The sequence below is a fragment of the Salvelinus sp. IW2-2015 genome, linkage group LG8 (genome assembly GCF_002910315.2).
Source record: "Salvelinus sp. IW2-2015 linkage group LG8, ASM291031v2, whole genome shotgun sequence".
Lineage (NCBI taxonomy): Eukaryota > Metazoa > Chordata > Actinopteri > Salmoniformes > Salmonidae > Salvelinus > Salvelinus sp. IW2-2015.
Window position 1 is genome coordinate 21,687,850 of NC_036848.1, and position 22,804 is coordinate 21,710,653.

The 22,804-nt window shown below is 40.6% G+C and overlaps 1 protein-coding gene across 1 annotated transcript; it reads left to right on the top strand.

Annotated features, from left to right (window-relative positions):
- Positions 1-6,902: 6,902 nt before the first annotated feature.
- LOC111967589 (dihydropteridine reductase) lies at positions 6,903-18,187 on the top strand. The gene is made up of 7 exons (XM_023992723.2): positions 6,903-7,109; positions 7,423-7,515; positions 7,890-7,986; positions 8,197-8,337; positions 11,880-11,988; positions 13,120-13,203; positions 17,823-18,187. The coding sequence occupies exons 1-7, from the start codon at positions 7,026-7,028 to the stop codon at positions 17,923-17,925; spliced, it is 711 nt and encodes a 236-aa protein (XP_023848491.1). The 5' UTR covers positions 6,903-7,025; the 3' UTR covers positions 17,926-18,187.
- Positions 18,188-22,804: the final 4,617 nt, after the last annotated feature.

Sequence of the window (22,804 nt, forward strand, 5' to 3'; positions counted from 1 at the left end):
GGCCTATTTATTGCCTTACCTCCCTTTTCCTACCTCATTTGCACACACTAAATATAGACTTTTTCTACTGTATTATTGACTGTATGTTTGTTTATTCCATGTGTAACTCTGTGTTGTTGTATGTGTCGAACTGCTTTGCTTTATCTTGGCCAGGTCGCAGTTGTAAATGAGAAATTGTTCTCAACTAGCCTACCTGGTTAAATAAAGGTTAAATAAAATGTAAATAAAACATTTTGCAACACACAGTTTGAAAAACCATGTAATCAAACGAAGCTTAGGACATGATAATGTTACAGTGAAACGAGCATCGGTACATTAAGTCGGATCAGTAGTGCTTTGAAAAAAGCATTGGAGAACTCTTGCCTGATAAAGAACCTTTAAAGTTAGGTGGGGGGTTAATTATCATATTCCCCAGCATGCTCTATTGCAGGTTGATTTTTAGAATTGTTTGTTTCAATATCTATGTTTTTGCATTAATTAATCTCATGACACTCAACTATAAATAACATACATTTTTTCTTGCAATTCTATACATTTTGCCATGTCTAATTTGTATTCATGTGATATTTAAGTGACAAAAAAATTACAACAAAATCTATGTGCTAAAAAAACGAAATAAAAAAACGTTCGCTGACATGGGCTAGTTGATCTGGACATTTCTGACAAGTTATAAATAGCTCTCTAAGGTATGGAATGACAACCATGACAAGAGGAACTGATGATGCACTACCCAATTTCGAAATTGCACCTTGTGCATTCTATTATTACAACTTTTAAGAGTATGTTTAAAGCCGGACTTAGTTCCTTAAAAAATAAATGTTTGTTTTTTGGGGAAATAATGAAAATAATGTATTATTTCAGTTGGTTATTGTTTCAACATCCTGTTTGTTATTTTTGTTGTATATATCTTGCACAGTCGCCACTGTCTCGTCAGCTCATTCCCCTCCTTAGCTGTTAATATGTTTTGAGATATCCATCGTGGGGATTTGCACCGGCTTTCCTTGCCTCCATACTGCGACGGCCTACCTCACAATATGAAAGGTCAATTCACCTGTGGGCCTAACTAGCTTGACAGAATTCTATCTATTAGTAAGTCATCTCTATAAAACTGGTAGGGCCTAATGCTTGGTTTATATATAGTATGCCAGCATAAGACAAAAGCTATCAAACTGGAAAAGGTTATACACTTTTTTTTTTTTTTAATTAAGTCCTTTGATCCCTGAGGCCATTTTTATCTCTTCTTAACTTGAGAGTTAACACTTTTTTTTGCCTTTGTTGATCATGAAATCCATATTGTGCTTACATTCTGAATAATTGTATCAATGTCTTTTGATGACATCTAGTGGTCAAACTGAAGAAGTGGTGGTTCTTCAAAGTATACAATTTCATATCTAATTATTGTCCATTTAATTGACCCTTTATCGGTGTGTCCGGACTTAAGCCTACTGACAACCACATACGGCTATTTAACCTGGATGAACGATAGCCTGGGTGGAAGTCTGTTTGTGCTTTAGTTGTTGTGATGTCGCAGGACTTGGCTAAAGCAGAAATAGACTGTTACCCCCGCGTTTGATAAGATGGAGAGGGCAGGATGGAGGCACGCTGAGCATGATAACAGGAACAAAAGCAGATGTGGATTGAGGGGTATCTAACTGTCGGGGAAGCAGCATTGATAGTAATGGTGAATTCGGCCTTCATCGACGCCTTGATAAACGATGTCTGGGTGGAGGGAAACCGGCTAATCCGACCTCCTAACCAGGGGCGGAGCCAGAGGGGTGTCCGGGGTGGCACTGGACACCCCTAACATCTGACTGGCCACCCCAGGTGCCACCTTAAAATGTAATTCGCTACTGGCAATTTGATGCTGAATGACATCTCATTTCACCTCTTGTTGAAAGAAGCATTTATTTTGACGTTTTCAAATCGAGGACGAGGAAGAGAGAATATTAACGTTAGTCGCGAGATACAGAAGAATCAGAAGAAGAAGAACATACAGAAGAAGAAGCGAGAATATTACCACAGCTCCACGAGCTCTTTTCACAATTGGCGAAAGCATCATATTTGATGTAAGTTTTAAGGTTTAGCATCGGGTTTAGGTTTCCTGAACAACTTTTACGAAAGTTGAGTCACTGTGTAAGTTAACGTTAGACCTTTGGCTCCATTAACAGACAGTTAATCAGATGAGAGAGATCGGTTCCCAATTTAGCATAACATTATGTTTACATCTGTGCTAGTAATACACACATACACAGTGCAGTGTCATAAGTTGCAGCATACGAATGTTTAGCTAATGTAGGGTAACTAGTAGGCTACCGCTCTCACTGTTCAGAAAGTTAACCTTCGGCAATTGGAAATGCATTTACTCAGTTAGATTTTCGTACTTGAACTCAAAACGAACAATTGCTATTATCAATCTGTTAACGTTACGCAAAAGATTACCACAATTTTCAGATAGACTGTTTGCTATCGTAAAGGTGTAAGAAAGTATAGCTAGCTACGTTACTGCAGAGTAGGGTTAGCCATGATCTAACTAGTAATTTAGGCTGGTAGTTGTTTTTAAGGAACAGTTATGATAATGGGGATTTGTAATTAAGATTGAGTTTGGACTAAAATGTGGGCAATTGGATGCTTAGATGCAACCATAGACTGTCTTATTTTTGCATAGGGTCAATTAAACATGAAAAGAAAGGGAGAGATATCATACTTATTTTTAAAGAAGCACAAACAGACCCCAGCCCTTGCATCACCACCGGACCCCAGAGCAGCTCCCTACCTGAGACTAGTCAGAGTCAGTGTGGTCAGGACCCAGTCTACCACCACCAGGTGAGCCAGAGCTGCCAGGAGATTTCATCGAGCCCCTCCCAACCGCATCAAGCATCAGATATGGACCCAATGGTAGGCTAGGCCATATACTTTAAACTACACATTTTAGTTACAGTAGTAGCTGTTAGTATCTAATRTTGTGGATCCCTTAWTTGTGGATCCCATTTCCATTGAGATATGACACATTATTTAACGTGTATTTCAGACATTTCAAGATCCAGAGAAGAGGGTCRTGTACAGCCGTGTGAAAACATTTCCCAGAACTCAGCATGGTACTAGGAAAAGGGCTTTCAAACAGAAGTACTTACATTAAAACAATTGCAGATGTGCTCCTATTAACTGCCACTCAAAATATAGCGCAGAGAGGTCATCGAGAGTTTGATGACTCTCACAACAAGGGTCATTTTTTGACAACCTTAGAAGAAATAGCAAAGCARGACCCTCTCATAGAGAAAAGGARGAATGCATGTGGCAATGCTAAGTACACAAGCCACCAAATCCAGAACAAAGTTATTGAGGGTTTAGCTAAAATGGTACAAAGTGAAATAATAAGAGAAGTAAAAGAAAGTGAAGTGMTTAGTGTAATTGCACATGAAACCAGAGATGTAAAGAAAAAACAACAAATGTCTTTAGTTGTGAGGTACTATTACAACAGGGCCATCCACGAAAGCGGTTTACACTTTCAGTCAGCTGAAAGCTTAGATGCAGCAGGTCTCACTAAAATGATAGTTGATTGCCTTGAAAAATATGGTCTGGACTACAGAAATAATCTTGTGGTACAAGGCTATGARGGTGCAGCCATCATGAGTGGAAAGTATTCTGGTGTGTCTGCACGGATTAAAAACAGTGCAAAATTTGCATTTTATGTGCACTGTAATGCACATTGTTTGAATTTGGTTCTTGTCGATGCTGTAAAATCAGTGTCTGAGGCAGTTCCACTTTTTTGCTCTCCTGCAGAAGCTTTATAACGTTGTATCTGGCTCATACGTTTATCTCAAGTGGCTTGCAGTTCAGAAAGAGCTGTATCCACACCAGCAGCCCAGGGAACTACAGAGACTTACGAATGTAAGGTGGGCATGTAGATACATGGCATGCCGTAATCTGAGGGACAGGCTTCCAGCAGTTCCGAGCGTGCTACAGGATATCACACTTGAAAACAGTGGTGATAGATCAGTGGAGGCAAGGGGCCTTCTTTCTCAGATAGATTTACATTTCATAGGGCTTTTGGTTACCTTTTGTACAGTGCTTGGTGATGCCAAATGTCTTTCTGACATGCTCCAATCAAGCTCTCTTGGCCTAGCAAGGGTTGTGGATCTAGTAGGTGCCCTTACAGACACATTACAGGACTACAGAAGTGAGGGTTACTTTGGAGAACTATGGAAAGAGGATGAAGAGATTGCGGAGCACTGCAAAATAAGTGTACGAACAGTGCGTAAAAGACAGCCTAAAACAAGCTCAAGATTTCACGACTCATTGATGATAAGCACTGTAGGACAGAAAAATAGTGACCAAAGTGATGGTGGGAGCTTCCAAAGAGCTATCTTTTATCAGGTGCTTTACAGTCTCACAGCTGAGCTGCAGAGGCGTTTTTCAAAGAATTGCGAGATAATGCAAGGGGTCCAGTCTCTCAACCCAAAGAGTACAACATTCTTGAATGAGGAGCCTCTGTTTGCCTTCGCTCAGACCTTTGAGTCAGATTTAGAGGACCTCAAACATGAGGTTCATCAAACCAAGCGGCTTCTTGATAGGAGAGAGAAAAGTGGAAGGGACAGACCGTCTACTCTCCTTGACTTTGTTGTGTTTCTAGAACCTTATAAAGAGGTCTTCCATGAGCTATTTCGACTTTGTAAGATTTCTGTTGTTACACCAGCCAGCAGTGCTTCTTGCGAGAGTGTTGTCGCACTTCAGAGCAGTGCTTCAGCTTGAAAACTGATTTAAAACACACCMTAGGACAACAATGGTTGATGACAGGTTAAGTCACCTCAGAATTCTCGGTGTTGAGTCAAGGAGGGTACACTCCCTCAACATGGATGAGTTTGTGGAACATTTTGCCAGTTCTCACCAGAACCGCAGAATTATTCTGTTTTAAATCTACCTAGAATAATTTAACACTTAGGCAGTCCCTCTGGTCATGATTTAAAACCTGCGCTGTGTACAAGCTAGTACACTGACATTCTAAAATGATAAATCCAAAGGGTATCATGTCACACAGATTTAATTTGGTCTTGATTAGGCCAATTCCAAAACGTTTCTTTGCTATTAGTTAACATAATATATATGAGCATAAATATGATACTGGAAGTTTGTGATATTGATTGACACCAAAATTATTTTTATTTTTCAAGTCCATTTCTGCTTGATACCTGGTATGTCAAATTGCAGTGTGTTTTTTAGTAAATGTACTTTTTTGTAAATAAACAATGCAATTTATGTAACACACAAATGCTATGTTATCTCCTTGGTGCTTGAGCTTTATTTTCTGAAAATATTTTGGATGTTCAACACTTATAGACCCAGATTATATATTAATGAAAACAGAAGCTGACCACGTCCTTCAGTGCGTATAGTTTTGAAGGAGCAAAAAGTAGGTGTGTGTGTGGCCTTGTGTGTGTGGTGCTCTGTGGCAGACTGATGTGTGTGTTAAGGTGACCGCATGTGTGTGTGTGTGTGAGAGAGAGAGACAAAGAAATTTAGCTGCAGTTCCCGAGGTACAGACACTGACTATTCATAGTATGTTAAAGAATTCTAGTGAAGTAAACCTTCTGGACCACACTATCTGCCACATTGAAGAACTCCGGGTTAAGTGAATTATCACTTCTTCCTCTAATCAGCAATCATAGGGTTCACTCTTGCTCCTTAGAAGCCAGGTTAGGGTTACACACTAATTTTCTGTCATGGTCTATGGACCCCCTGAAGTAGCCACGGCAACCCCCTGGCCACCCCATGTATAAAACTCTAGTTCCACCACTGCTCCTAACAATAGCTGAAGTCTAGAAGTGCAACTACAATGATCAACTCCCTTTGAGCAGTGTGTTCAACATCATAATCATCACTTTACGTAATAGTGCATCCTACAAAAACCACATGCTATTTAATAACTGCACAAATCATGGAAAAATGCATGGGGAAATGCTTTCATACCATCATTGGATGTGTCGTAACAGACATTACCTGGTCAAAGCGGCGTGAGATCAAGTACTAGTCTATGCGAATAAACATTTGGAATTTTGCGGTCTCATTTTCTGGTGTTGATTCAAATGTGTATTCCTTGGATGTGCAATTTACTGCAGAAGCTAGGCCATACACCATCAGCGTGCAATGATACATCTAGTATGTTTGACTGTGAGTGAAATCCCAGAGCATGAAAATCCTTTGATGACATTACGATGAGCTGTGTTGCTGTGACAGATTCCGACACGCTGTACTCGGGATGACAAGGACGTGTTCCCACACAGGCCAAGCTGGTGTCATAAGATGTTGCTGTCTCACTGCTACCGTATCCAAATACTGTATGTTGATTTTTATCTGAATACATAAGTACACACATAATCGTGTGTTTGTGTGTTTACCACTGGATTAGATGCATGATCCATTTCACAGTTTGTCACGGTGTGGTGGCTTTCTTTGTGCATGTTGGAGCCTGGTATCAATTAACGCATACTCATGATTAGTATTGATTACATTAAATCATGTTATTCATGTGTCATTTTAAAGGCACTTATTAGTGTCAACCCCTCCACTGAGTTTCAGTATGGTGTAACCTATGCACTCAGACTTTTCTAACAGTCTAACTAATTTAGAACACTATTGAACTAGAGCACATATGTCAGAGTCAAGGCCCGCGGGCCACATCCGGCCCGCGAGAAGGTTTTTTACGGCCCCTGGGATGATCTTGATTTATTATTAGAACCGGCCCGCAGACCGCAGCAAGCCGGCAGCCCGCAGATCTTTTACACGCACCAATACCTGTCTCTTATACACATCTAGATGTGTATAAGAGACAGCCCCTGAACTAGAGGATCCGCCTCTTGATGTGCTGAGTGTGTCTCTTTAAATCTTGTGGGTGGGTGTAATTCTTTCCTTCCTTCTCTCTCGTCCGTTCTCTTTCCCTCTCTATATATACTGTATATATCTTTCTGTCGGCGTTAGCTGTCGCGTTTTGTGAACTAATCATCATTGCTAAAGCTTATAGTAAAGAACGCATGGCTGCCAATCGGGTACTCGTTTACGGAGGAAGAGGCGCACTAGGTAGCAAAATTGTTCAGCACTTCAAATCCAAAGGATGGGTGAGTAGCGTGCTATAGTTTTTTTTTTTTTTTAAATAAAGAATACATATAGAATATAAATACGAAAGATTGTGCGCTGTTGCTTGCCACGGTGTCTATTTGCAATAACCACATGTTAAGTAGATGATATGGTAAGAAGCAAGGGAAAGGAAATTAATCCATATGAAAGTGTCGTCATTTAACGTTGAACGATGCCAGCCCAGAACTTTCAGAAAACATATCATCACTTGCATGTTGAATAAATTGCCTACTTTGCAGGATAGTTCGATACCATCATCCTATTTTCAATTGCTTCTTTCTTTTCCAACAATAGTGGGTAGCCAGCATCGATATCGTTGCCAATGAGGAGGCAAACGCGAACGTGCTGGTGAAGTTATCGGAGTCATTTACCGAGCAAGCAGGGCAGGTAGGAGGAGCGCGCTTTCACCTGCTCTCTCTGTGATGTTGACAGTGTTGACTTAGTCAATGATCCAGTGTCAAGGGAAACGATCATTGACTTTCCATTTGCAAAACGCTGGATAATTACTGTAATTTCTATGCCACGATCGGAAACTCTACTCAGTGGTTATGCTATTGCAAAGGCCTATAGGGGGCTATTCTATTCATTGCCATATTGAATGTCTTTTTAAAATGCAAAATTAAATTGATTTCTTTGTTGTGGCAGCTAGATGTCAACAAATTGTAAACACAGGAAGTGGTGACATTCCAATTGATAAAATATATATTCAAATAAAATGTTATATTAGCAAAACAGCCAGAGCCCTTTTTCTCTTGCTGCAGGTGACAGCAGATGTGGCACAGTTGCTAGGGGACCAGAAAGTAGATGCCATCTTGTGTGTGGCAGGTGGATGGGCAGGAGGAAATTGCAGCTCAAAAGGTCAGAGTTCACCAGCATTTTCCTGAGATATCATCAGTTCATTTTGAACACACACACTGATATGATTACTTTAAAACCAATTTCCCCTTAGGCTGAATTCTCAACAGGGATGTTTGTTCGTGCCATTGTATAGTGTTCTATTTAGTTATGTGTTCATTCATTATTACTATGTTGCTCCTCAAACAAAATGTTCTCGTATGTATGTTTTAGACTTGTACAAAAACACAGATATGATGTGGAAGCAGAGTGTGTGGACCTCTACCATCTCCAGCCACCTGGCTGCTGTGCACCTGAAGCAAGGGGGACTGCTGACTCTGGCTGGGGCTAAAGCATCACTGGGTGGCACTAGTGGTAAGATGCCACATACCTCTACTCTCTACTGCTATTCTGTTCTTCTGGTGTTCTAAAATATTCTACTGGTATTGTAATTTATTCTATTATGCATTCTATTTTCTCATGTATTGTTGTCATACTGACCCTGTTAGATTGTGCCTCTGTTCCGACCACCCTTTCATTCCGACGTTGATGTCCGAGGGACTTTGGCATACATCTACTGCCGTCACGATTTAGGCAGCCAAAACAAATAGCAGCTTATGTCATCAAACACTTTGTAAAACATGTAACCCATGGGTACAAATAAGCCTATGACATAGGAACTAAAATATGAGCAACATGTTTGTTATGATATACATAGTGACATTTCACGATGTCGGACAATTATGAGGAGAGAAATTGTTCCTACAATTTTTTTTTTCACACAATGCTCTGATATTTTAGACCCTGTATGCATGTGAAGGTACCTATAGGACCAAGGACTCATGCCATTCCCTGTGTGGTGTGTTACCCATACGATGGCCTTGACAACAATACAACTCCTGACACTGGGGCACCTAAAATCCCTGATTAGCAGTCGCTACAAAGCTCCCGCTCTCATTGGCTGTCAGATTGGGGAGGAGAATGAGTCAGCAGAATTTGGGTCCTGCACATGTGGACATGGTTAGAGTGTGCTGTGCTGTTCTCCTATTGCAATGTAGCTTACTAGTGATAATCTAGACAAAGGCCAGGAAATTGCAGAGATTTCCCTGAGGGGGGTTGGTTTATTTTGACAGTGGTATGTCTAATATTAATGGGAGATGTTTCCTGTAGTTTAACTCCTCTGTATGCCAATATTTATTTTTATTAAAAAAGGTTCTACAGTATTTCCCCTCAGGTAATGCTCAGAGCTGCCTTTAGGTGAAGTGTGTGAGTTTTAGAAATACATCTTTTAAAACTACTTTTCATTTTATAATGTAGGGAAAGCATTTACCTCATGCCTTATCAAACATTGATTGCCTTAGGCCTGTTCAAAAGACAAATGCTCTGTACTATTGACAAAAAAACAAGACAGTGGAAGACTGTAGTAGTAGTGCTTAAAGATTGTGTGTGTTTAGGGGTTATCTGTGCTTATATTTTAACTTTTATTTTAGCTTTAATACTTTACCAGCTACTTGTGTGTCTGATTTACTGAGTTCTCAATATTGATATACTGCCTTTGGGCAGTTTGGGTTCCAGTGGTGTCTTAGTCTTACAAAGCCAGACGCAGATGAAGAGTAGGCTACATTGTAAACATTCCATTGTGGACTAAAAGCTTATGGGTTGATTTGGGGTTAAAGACTGAGGTTAGTTAACCATGTGAGCACCCTATGACCCTTATCCTTCACCCTAGATTTAAAAGAGAGGTTGAACTGTCAAATAACATTGATTTAACTTTGGGTGATTCAGCACGCAAGTCTGTTAATCCTCTTTGGGGAAATAGGTTCTCAGCACACTTCCTATGAACCATCCTAAATGCAATTTGGAGCACATCTATGCAATCAAATACGACATTCTCTCCCCAACGAAAGACTGTGTTCCATTTCATTTCAAATATGTTCCAGTTTAGTAGTACAGTATCTTGGAAAGAGAACCACAATTTAAGGAAGAGCTAACTCTCCACCCCTTTCTCTCATTGGTCCATTCTTCAAATGTAGCTGTGGCATGCCTCCGCTGTTTTATATGAGGGTGGGGAGAGCATATTACGTTCTTCAAAGAAGTGTTTCTACGTGGAAAATGCTGCGTATTGTTTCCAGATGCTACAAACACAAACATTGAAGGGAAGTCAAAAGCATGCTTGTGGAACAAGCAGTCATCTCTCAATACAACTGTAATGGGCAAATTCTGGGAGCCAAAAGCACCTGGAATATTTGTCCATAGTATATGAACAGGAAATGTGTTGTGAATGTATGTTACATCATAGTATATTTTGAGGTCACCAGCTGAGGAAACTATGTTTGTAATATCACATATAGTACCAGTCATAAGTTTGGACACACCTACTCATTCCAGGGTTTTTCTTTATTTTTTTCTTTATTTTACATTGTAGAATAATAGTGAAGACATCAACTATGAAATAACACACATGGAATAATGTACTAGCCTAAAAAGTGTTAAACAAATCWAAATATATTTTAGATTTTAGATTCTTCAAATTAGTCGCCTTCATGACAGCTTTGCACACTTGGCATTCTCTCAACCAGCTTCACCAGGAATGCTCTTCCAACAGTCTTGACGGAGTTCCCACATCCTGAGCACTTGTTGGCTGCTTTTCCTTCACTCTGCGGGCTAACTCATCCCAAACCATCTCAATTGGGTTGAGGTCGGGTGATTGTGAAGGCCAGGTCATCTAATGCAGCATTCCATCACTCTCCTCCTTGGTCAAATAGCCCTTACATCGCCTGTAGGTGTGTTGGGTCATTGTCCTGTTGAAAAACAAATGATAGTTCCACTAAGCGCAAACCAGATGGGATGGCGTTTCGTTGCAGAATGCTGTGGTAGACATGCTGGTTAATTGTGCCTTGAATTTTAAATAAATCACAGACCGTGTCACCAGCAAAGCACCCCCACACCATCACACTTCCTCCTCCATGCTTCACGGTGGGAACCACACATGCAGAGATCATCCGTTCACCTATACTGCATCTCACAAATACAAGGCGGTTAGAACCAAAAATCTCACATTTGGACTCATCAGACCAAAGGACAGATTTTCACCGGTCTAATGTCCATTGCTCATGTTTCTTGACCCAAGTAAGTATCTTCTTTTTTTGTGTCCTTTTGTGGTCGAATGCAAAGACCACCACTAAGGCCTGATTCACCCAGTCTCCTCTGAACAGTTGATGTTGAGATGTGTCTGTTACTTGAACTCTGTGAAGCATTTATTTGGGCTGCAAATTCTGAGGCTGGTAACTCTAATGAGCTTATCCTCTGCAGCAGAGGTAACTCTCGGGTTTCCTTTCCTGAGGCGGTCCTCATGAGAGCCATGAGCGCTTAATGGTTTTTGCGATTGCACTTGAAGAAAGTTCTTGACATTTTCTGGATTGACTTACATTCATTTCTTAAAGTAATGACAGACTGTCATTTCTCTTTGCTAACTTGAGCTGTTCTTGTCATAATATGGACTTGGTCTTTTACCAAATAGAGCTATCTTCTGTATACAACCCCTACCTTGTCACAACATAACTGATTGTCTCAAGATTTGTTTAACACTTTTTTGCTTGCTACATGATTCCATATGTGTTATTTCATAGTTCTGATGTCTTCACTATTATTCTACAATGTAGAAAATAGTACAAATAAAGAAAAACCCTGTAATGAGTAGGCGTGTCCAAACGTTTGACTGGTACTGTGTATTACGTGTATTACTTTGTAACACTTATTGTGTATATTTCATGTCCCTTGTTATAATGGTGAGATTTATTGGTGTTTTTCCTCTGCTTATCTGATTTGGCTGTTTTGTATAAATGACAACTCACTTATCCAACCATCTCTCCTAGATCACCCTCCCTCTCTTCATCCCTCTGTCTTTCTCTCCCCAGGCATGGTGGGCTATGGCATGGCCAAGGCAGCAGTCCACCAGCTCTGTCAGAGTCTAGCCGGAGAAGACAGTGGGATGCCCCCTGGAGGTGTGGCTGTAGCCATACTACCGTGAGTCATCTGATCGCCTGCCAAGTTTATTTCCTAATTAGGAATAGGAAAACCCTGCGCTCATTAGAAAGTCGTTGGGAGTTTAATTTTTTTGCAGAAACAGAGGTCAAAGGGTAAATAATGAAAAGAAGGAAATCCTTTATTTTGTAAGCGATGTCACAGTTGTAGGTGTACTCAGATACAGATTTGCCTGTGCTGAAAGGAAGAAGACTCCCTCAGTCGCTCTTGTATTCACCTCATGAGCAGCTATCTGTTTACACTGTTTCATTGATTAACTGATGCATGTAAAGCACTTTTTTTTGCAAAGTCACTATGAGAAGCCTGTATCTGGGTTTCATTGTCAATATTCGCAGGGCTCTGTTATGGTACATTCCAATTACATGAGGTTGGGCTGAGGCCACCTGCCAGGCTACTAATAGCTGTCACATATGGTTAGCATTACCGCCGTGACTTGCAGTTCTTCTGCACTACCAATACGTATAGGACGAGGGTTGCTTAGTTCACTGCAACTGTGTGCACATTGAATAGACTGTAGACTGCAACTGTGCACACACAAGAAAGACTGTAGACTGCAACTGTGCACACACAAGAAAGACTGTAGACTGCAATGTGCGCACACACAAGAATAGACTGTAGACTGCAACTGTGCCAACACAGAATAGACTGTAGACTGCAACTGTGCGCCCAGCAAAGAATAGACTGTAGACTGCAACTGTGCGCACACACAAGAATAGACTGTAGACTGCAACTGTGCGCACACACAAGAATAGACTGTAGACTGCAACTGTGCACACACAAGAATAGACTGTAGACTGCAACTGTGCACATTAAAACATGCAACTAATACAACAGATGTCTAAAATCATATTTCAATATATGTAAGTGTTTTATGTAGCAATTATCTTGCTCATCTCAAAATATAACTGTGAAATCAAAGAGGTTGTTGGATGCTCGCTGGCAGTAAATAAGACAATAGAGATATCATCTCTACGCTTTAGCTTTGCTTTTGTGTTTTAATATGTAGACAGGGGGATTACATGAGGCTGTTACAATCAGTCCAGGGCAAGATCCTCAGGCCTCAGGTCAGTTCCTACGACTGCCAGATCACTATCATGTAACTTGATTACACAGGGTAACCTTGGATACGCCGATGAACAGGAAGTTCATGCCTGATGCAGACTTTGGTTCCTGGACACCGCTGGAGTACATTTCAGAGTGAGTGCGATATGGTGGATGATGGGTTGTTAACATTACTGTTTGAGATCAACTAAATATCAGATAAAACAAACTTAAAAATTAAATGTACAGTATATTTCTGCTTTAAGACCATCATTAGGTGTATTCCAGGGTAAAGAACACGTATCTCTTGATCAATGTATGACTATAATTATAGACTATCTTTTTATTTAAGAAAATTGCTGTATACCGATATTTCGCCAGAAGATGGCAATGCTGGAAAATAGCCTACTCAATTGTATTGTTAAAATCAACACCTTGCCAAAAGATATGTAGAGCCAAATATCTGGTTTGAATAATACTGTAATGTGATAAAAATATGAATTTGATGGACATATTAATCAACTAATTATCTTAAATGACTTGGACACTCTTGGCTTCTATTACTTACAAATCCTCTTCTCAGGATTTGCCCAAATYTCTTGTAAATGTGATGTTAACTATATGAATGTAATTAACATACACAAACATGAATGAGCTATACTTTCTTTGTGGGTCTATTCTAAGCTAGCGTATGGAGCCCCTAAAGTTTGTGTTCCTCTATTCATGTCATCTTAGACACAGACCGCTGAGTCTCCAGTCTCTCCTCTGTACCGTGGTAGACTAGATGGGATTTTATCCAGTTTTATAATCCCAGAATAGTTGGATGTCATTAACCCTACAGATTAAGAGTAGAAACAGATGAGGGTCAGGAAGTATAAATAGAAGCAATGGGAGAGGGCAATTCAATTAACACTTTGATACAGTCTCTGCTGTTTCTCAAATGTCCGCTTGATGGACTGGAGTATGAATGTTGACTGACGTGCGAGTAGACCAGTGTTGTAGTACTCGAGTCCAGGACTCAGGCTTGACTCGGACCCAAGTCACGATTTTTATGACTCATGACTCGACTCTGACTCAACCAGTGATGACTCGGACTGTGCTCCCTGTTCACTCATGACTGCATGGCCAGGCACGACTTGGACTCAGACTTGACTATTGGTGACTTTGTTGTCAGAAATAGCTGGTACTCGCTGTTTATTATCTATGCATAGTCACTTTACCCCTACCTACATGGACATATTACCTCAATTACCTCGACTAACCTGTATCCCTGCACATTGACTCGGTACCGGTAATCCCTGTATACAGTACCTTCGGGAAATCGAAAATGGATTCAAAAATATATATTCTCAGTAATCTGCACACAATGGCCCATAACAACAAGGCAAAAACAGTTTTTTAGAAATGTTTGCAAATGTATAAAAAAACACCTTATTTACATAAGTATTCAGACCCTTTGCTATGACACTCGAAGTTGAGCTCAGGTGCATCCTGTTTCCATTGATCATCCTGGAGATGTTTCGACAACTTGATTGGAGTCCAGCTGTGGTCAATTCTATTGATTGGACATGATTTGGAAAGGCACACACCTGTCCTATATGATGTCCCACAGTTGACAGTGCATGTCAGAGCAAAAACCAAGCCATGAGGTCGACGGAATTGTCCGTAGCGCTCCGAGGCAGGATTGTGTCGAGACACTGATCTGGGAAGGGTACCAAAAAATGTCTGCAGCATTGAAGGTCCCCAAGCACACAGTGGCCTCCATCATTCTTAAATTGGTGTTTTAGAACCACCAAGACTCTTCCTAGAGCTGGCCAATCGGTGGAGAAAGGCCTTGGTCAGGGAGGTGATCAAGAACCCAATGGTCACTCTGACAGAGCTCTAGAGTTCCTCTGTGGAGATGGGAGAACCTTCCAGAAGGACAACCATCTTTGCAGCACTCCACCAATCAGGCTTTAATGGTAAACTCCAAGTAGGCTGTCATGTGTCTTTTACTGAGGAGTGGCCTCAGTAAAAGACACATGACAGCCTACTTGGAGTTTCCCAAAAGGCACCTAAAGACTCTCAGACCATGAGAAACAAAATCCTCTGGTCTGATGAAATCAGGATTGAACTCTTTGGCCTGAATGCCAAGCGTCACGTCTGGAGGAAGCCTGGCACCATCCCTACGGTGAAGCATGGTGGTGGCACCATCATGCTGTGGGGATGTTGTTCAGCGGCAGGGACTGGGAGACTAGTCAGAATCAAGGAAAAGATGAACGGATCAAAGTACAGAAAGATCCTTGATGAAAACCTGCTCCAGAGTGCTCAGGACCTCAGACTGGGGCGAAGGTTCACCTTCCAACAGGACAATGACACTAAGAACACAGCCAAGACAATACAGGAGTGGCTTTGGGACAAGCCTCTGAATGTCCTTCAGTGGCCCAGCCAGAGCCCAGACATCTCTGGAAAGACCTGAAAATAGCTGTGCAGCAACACTCCCTATTCAACCTGACAGAGCATCAGGGGATTTGCAGYGCAGAATGAGAGCCCCTCCCCAAATACAGGTGTGCCAAGCTTGAAGCATCATACCCAAGAAGACTCAAGCCTGTAATCGCAGCCAAAGGTGCTTTAACAAAGTACTGAGTAAAGGGTCTGAATACTTATGTAAATTTAAATTTAATAAATTAGCAACATTTTCTAAAAAACTGTTTTTGCTTTGTCATTATGGGGTATTGTGTGTTGATTTGAGGTGGGAAAAAAACAATTTAATCAATTTTAGAATAAGGTTGTAACGTAACAAAATGTGGAAAAAGTCAAGGAGTCTGAATACTTTCCGAATGCACTGTATATCCTCGTTATTGTTATTATATTGTGTAACTTTTTTTCTTACTTTAATTTATAAAAAGTTGTATAAAAAATATATATAAATATATTTTTTAAGGGCTTGTAAGTAAGCATTTCACCTTTTGTATTCAAGGCATGTGACAAATAAAATGTCATTTTATTTGAAAGTCTCTCTCCATTGCATAATTCAACATGCTAGCTACAACAGCACATGTCGGATAGCTACTGTAGCTCCTAGCCTTACCAATGTGCAAGACCATAGGTCTCGCTTTTAGCACTAACACGGGACTCGTGACTCGAATATAAAGACTCTGACTAGGACTCTTCCTCGAACACAAGGGACTTGGGACTCGAGGTTTAGTGACTTGACTACATCACTGGAATAGGCTAGCTCATGAAAATGTGTTGTTGAAATAGGTAATTGGCTAACAAGAACTCAAATCATACTAAGAGGCACAGAGATACTGTATCTACAGTACCAGTCAAAAGTTTGGACACACCTACTCATTCAAGGGTTTTTCTTTATTTTTACTATTTTCTACATAGTAGAATAATAGTGAAGACATCAACACTATGAAATGACACATGGAATCCTGTAGGAACCAAAAAAGTGTTAAACAAATCTAAATATATTTGCGATTCTTCAAATTAGCCACCCTTTGCCTATATGACAGCTTTGCACACTCTTGGCATTCTCTCAACCAGCTTCACCTGGAATGCTTTTCCAACAGTCTTGAAGGAGTTCCCACATATGCTGAGCACTTGTTGGCTGCTTTTCCTTCACTCTGCGGTCCAACTCATCCCAAACCATCTCAATTGGGTTAAGGTTGGGTGATTGTGGAGGCCAGGTCATCTGATACAGCACTCCATTACTCTCCTTCTTGGTCAAATAGCCCTTACACAGCCTGGAGGTCCTGTTGAAAAACAAATGATAGTCCCATTAACCGCAAACCAGATGGGGATGGTGTATTGCTGTGGTAGCCATGCTGGTTAAGTATGCTTTGAATTCTAAATAAATCACTGATAGTGTCACCAGCAAAGCACCATCACACCTCCTCCTCCATGCTTCACGGTGGGAGCCACACATGCAGAGATCATCTGTTCACCTACTCTGCGTCTCACAAAGACACAGCGGTTGGAATGAAAATGTCAAATTTGGACTCATCAGACCAAATTACAGATATCCACAAGTCTAATGTCCATTGCTCGTGTTTCTTGCCCAAGCAAGTCTCTTGTAATTATTGGTGTCCTTTAGTAGTGGTTTCTTTGCAGCAATTTGACCACGAAGGCCTGATTCATGCAGTCTCCTCTCAACAGTTGATTGTGAGATGTGTCTGTTCCTTGAACTCGGTAAAGCATTTATTTGGGCTGCAATGTCTGAGGCTAGTAACTCTAATGAACGTATCCTCTGCAGCAGAGGTAACTCTGGGTCTTCCTTTTCTGTGGAGGTCCTCATGAGAGCCAGTTTCATCAAAGCACATTAATGTTTTTTTGCGGCTGCACTTGAAGAAACATTCAAAGTTCTTGAAATGGTCTGAATTGACTGACCTTCATGTCAAAAAGTAACGATGGACTGCCGTTTCTCTTTGCTTATTTGAGCTATTCTTTCCATAATATGGACTTGGTCTTTTACCAAATCTTCTGTATACCAACCCTACCTTATCACAACACAACTAATTGTCTCAAACGCATTAAGAATGATAGAAATTCGACAAATTCACTTTTAACAAGGCACACCTGTTTATTGAAATGCATTCTAGGTGATTATCTCATGAAGCTGGTTAAGAGAATGCCAAGAGTGTGCAAAGCTGTCATCAAGGCAAAGGGTGGCTACTTTGAAGAATCTCAAGTATAAAATACATTTAGTTTTGTTTAACACTTTTTTTTATAGTTAGACATTAGACAACACTATCTCCATAGTCTCATCCTCTTATTTTTCTTTCTTCCAGAACTTTCTTCAATTGGGCCACTGGTGCAGATCGTCCAGCATCGGGCAGTCTGATGCAGCTCACCACTGTGGGAGGCAAGACACAGACCCTACCCACGCAATAGAGGAGAGGGAGGGAGAGATAGACAATGAGAGAGCGGGAGAGAGGGCTAGTGAGCGGAATGGTTGGGAGAGACTGTGATAGGGTGGGTCGGGAGGGTTAAAATGAGTCACAGGGAGAAAGAGGGGATGAATGCTTGGTTGAAGATGTTCCCTCTAAGAGCTATTATCAGTATCTCATAACAAATTGTTTTGTATTTTTGTGTCTTTTTGATGTGGTTTTAATAKCTCTGTCTCAATTTGAATAAAACTCCATGTGAATCATAATCTGATTTAGTAATATGTGAGAGACAATCAAAATACTACGACATCACCATAACCTTGGTACTTTAAACAGTGGAAATGTAATACATCAGCTGAAAACAATCATAGAAAAGCAACACATTTAGGGGATTATGGATTTGTAGCAGTTTCACCACCGCCAAAATCCTGATTTTTATCCCTGCCCACCCCTACCCCCAAATAATATATTTCATTGAATTTAATTGGTTATAATTAGACTTATTCGCCTTCCATTAAATACATACCATTTTGAATGGGGTTGGAGACCAGTTACAGTAAATTCTTTACCTGCCTTGTTTGAATTGTTCTAGCGCATGGTCATTTCCAGTGACATGCTATAGCATTCACCACCAGGTGGTGCTCATGGATAACAATTCACCTCACCAGTCAAATGATCCATTGTGTGCCTGAGTGCGTTTAGACAGGCAGCCCAATTCTGATCTTTTGCCCAATTATGGGCAAAAGAGCTGATCTGATTGGTCAAAATACCAAGTGATAGAAAAAGATCAGAAGTGGGCTGCCTGTGTAAATGTGTTGGTCACAACTAACTATAAAGTAATGTTAACACATACAACATATGAGTGGATTTGGCCGAAAACAAAAGCCAATAAAGAAAAGGCAACATACAATAAATGGGCTCCACTGTAAATCTGAGATTTATTGATTGATTTTATATGCCAGTTGAAAGAAAAACATACACACAGTATAAAAATGTGACCGGAATATCACAAAGTCAGGGACTTATTTCCATTATGGTTCCTTAAAAAAAATCATTATAGATTCAAGTTTCTTGGTTTCATTTTATATTATAACCCCAGGCTGCTGATAAAACGACTGATCAGTGAATATCCTTCCTAAGAACAACTGAGTGTACAAAACATTAGGAACACCTTCCCAATATTGACTTGCACCCCTTTTTGCCCTCAGAACAGCCTCAATTTGTCAGGGCATGAATTCTACAAGGTGTCGAAAGCATTCCACAGGGATGCTAGCCAATGTTGACTCCAATGCTTCCAAAAGTTGTGTCAAGTTGGCTGGATGTCCTTTGGGTGGTGAGCCATTATTAATACACACAGGAACCTGAGCATGAAAAACCCAGCTGTTCTTGACACACTCAAACCGTTGCACCTTGCACCTAGTACCCTACCCCGTTCAAATGACTTTTGTCTTGCCCATTCACCCTCGGAATGGCCCACATACACATTCCATGTCTCAAGGCTTAAAATCCTTCTTTAACCTGTCTCCTCCCCTTCATCTACACTGATTTGGAGTGGATTTAACAAGAGACATCAATAATGGATCATATCTTTCACCTGGATTCACCTGGTCAATCTATGAAAAGATCAGGTGTTTCTAATGTTTTGTACACTCAGTGTATGACAGAACACAARGGCTGATCCCCCATAGGCCTACTACATACTACACAGAACAATAGCATCGGTAGCATTATGAGAAGATAGTCCGTGTTGCTCTCATTTTCAAGGAGCTATCCCCGGCAGGTGTCTTCGATCAGCTGAAATGCTTTCTGTGATAAACAATGGCTACATGTATTCCCATGGGCAATCACTCTATAGCACTACAACATCATGGGAGCTAATGTATGCAGCCGGGACGTGTTGAATGTGCCTGGGGGCCCTCACACAATACACCTAGATGAATTGCCCCGCCACCCTGCGTAAGTACATATCAGAGGGACTGAACACCACCTCCTTGTTCTCTTCGGCATTGTGATTTATTATAGTGTGTGTCATCATCAGGGCCAAAGCCTTATAACGGTAGCTCCTGCAGCTCACTATGAGAAACCGCAGCGTTTTAGCCTAAGGCCTAATAAATGTCCTAGGGTAAATTTGAATCCGCACATATCCGCTAAACCAACAGGACGATTTATAGGTTGACAGAACCAGAGTAATATATATGGGTTATTGTTTGGTTTATTTATTTAGAGTGGAAGGACTAGAAAAGTCCATCTATCATAATAGAATGGTTGAAATTGATGGTTTCCCGTTTGTCGTCGAGGGAACGGGAAATTTGCATTTGCCTAGATCAAACTCCTGGGTGTTTTCTTCATTACTTTTGTGAGACCTCAGTTTTGTTTTTGCGGGGAAGCTGGAGATCGACGTTAAGGTGTCTAGCTCGCAAGACTAAATTGGACTTGCAGACAAGTTGTGTGACCACTCAGTTTTAAAACTTGGCATTGTGAATAAATTATTATGAGCATTTTAGCTGATATCATATGTGACACATTATTGCCGTTTTGACCACCTTGCTGTTTTATGGTCTCTCCACAAGATAGACATGGAGGATATGAAGATACACCGTTTAGCAGGGCTCTCCAACCATGTCCTGGAGAGCTACCCTCCTGTAGGTTTTCACTTCAACCCCAGTTGTAACTAACCAGATTCATCTTGTAAACCAGCTAATTATTAGAATTAGGTGCGCTAGATTAGGGTTGGAATGAAACACTACAGGATGGTAGCTCTCCAGGAACAGGGTTGGAGAGCCCTGGTAGCAACACCAGAACAGAACAGAACAGAATTAGAAAATTCCCATCGGGCGATTCACTACTGTCTCATCTGAGGCTCTTCCACCAGCACAGGCCTGAAACAAACCCCTGGAAATAAATGTCCTGATTAAACTGACTCCCTTTCCACCTTTCCAGCCCCATTTTCCCATCCCCTTCTAAATGTTGCTGTTATTGGGGGGTGGGGACAGGGTTAGAGAGGGGAGGGTATGTCTCAAATGGCAGGGCGCCGTGTGGAAGCCATTGAGCGCTGAGAGAGTGCGGCGGGGTGTGCATGTGTGTAATGTGAGGACAGATGGTAGTGGTTACCCTGCTACACAGTTTTATGACCTGCATGGGACTAGACCCCTCCACTACCTCTGAGAACCTAAAACCTAAGCACACACATGTTACGTGTGAGAGAGGAGGGGGGGGGGGGGYTGCCTCTGATGTTCACGTCTGCCTACTCCCAGGCACTTAGAGGGAGTGTTATTTTTTTCTACAGGGTACTACGAAAACAAGATCTTGGGTAAAATAAACCAAATGAAGACTATATACAGTATGTTTAACCTGTTTAACCTGAAATTACTCATAACAATTATCCTTGTACAGGAATATTTGTAATATTGATAATATGATCAAATAAGAGCTGAAGCTGTAACATAGAGTATTACTATATCCTTACTCTTGCAAAAGCAATTATGAACGGTCACTCACTTTTAAATCAGATAACCCCAGTATTCTAATGTTTAAGAGCAGGGGTGTCAAACTCATTTTGCTCCAGGGGACGCATTCGGTCTTCAACGAGGTCCGGAGGTCTGCACTGAAAATGTGTTATATTTCCCTGCTGTCAAAATTAGCATAAAAATAGTCCTATCCATCGTTTTCTGAAATTTTTACGCTCCCRGACTCTCTAGTGATTGATTATTAGCAAGCTGAACAGTCAAGACCGTGCACAGTTCATCGAGAAATTATGAATATATGTCCATCACATCTCTACACAGTATCTCTACACAGCTTTAGTCATTTTAAAATATATTGAGTTAGTTTCCCTAAATAGGAGATGTATGCCTTCAGTGTTTATATCCCCATAGTCCAACTCTAGATGGTGCTATGTCCTAGCTGGACTGTTTAAGGTAAGGTAACATAATTAAAATGTGCATGATAAGTATTTCCCTGTAATTAAATGGACCTTACGTCAAGAAATAATGGCACAGGGTGAGAATTGATCGACTTTATTTTCTTGAATACCTTGAATACTTCCTGCTGTTTCTTATAATTACACTCGGTACATAAGCAGCATATATTCCCTTATAGAAAGATTTTGCAGAGTTGAATCAAAATAGGATTTCTGTCTGATTTAAATTCACAATTTCGCTCATATTTGGTTGTCTTCCATTTGGTTAGTTGTGATATGTTTGCAAGGAGAATACCATCTCAAAACCTATTGTACCAATGTTGTATTCACCTCTTATCCTTAGGGAGCAACCTTAGAATATACACTATACCCATTGAAGAAAGAAATACACAGCGCTGATACCCAAGGCAAATCTGTGATGTATGAGTACCACTTGTATGCACACATAGTCTATGACATATAGCATGTAAATGGAATGACATGACAGCTAACAACACGATCACAATGACAGTATTGTTTCATGCTTGGTGTGCACTCCTCGTCGTGTTGGCTTATTTGTCAAAGATACATTTATTACCTGTCTTATCAACAGATTGCACTTCACTTAGGGTTGAAAGGATTTATCGTAAGCTGTTACATATATCCCACACGTCATATTACCAGATGTTGTCATATTTAGGTCGAATGTAAGGTCTGCTTTTATTACAATAACAGAGCGTGTCATCATGCAACAGATAGCATAGAATTATGACTCAATGCTTGGAAAGCCTTAAAGGAAATCTTTACCCAAAAACAATATTTTGGTATTTGTTTCATTAGTCCGTTGTTGACATAGTCCCAAAATGTTTTGCATGTCAGCAATCAAGTTTTCAAGATATGTAACTTTCAAAATACAGAAATCTGTCCCGTATTATGCATTTTGCATCATATGATGCTGTGTTTTGCAATGGACTAATAAAATACA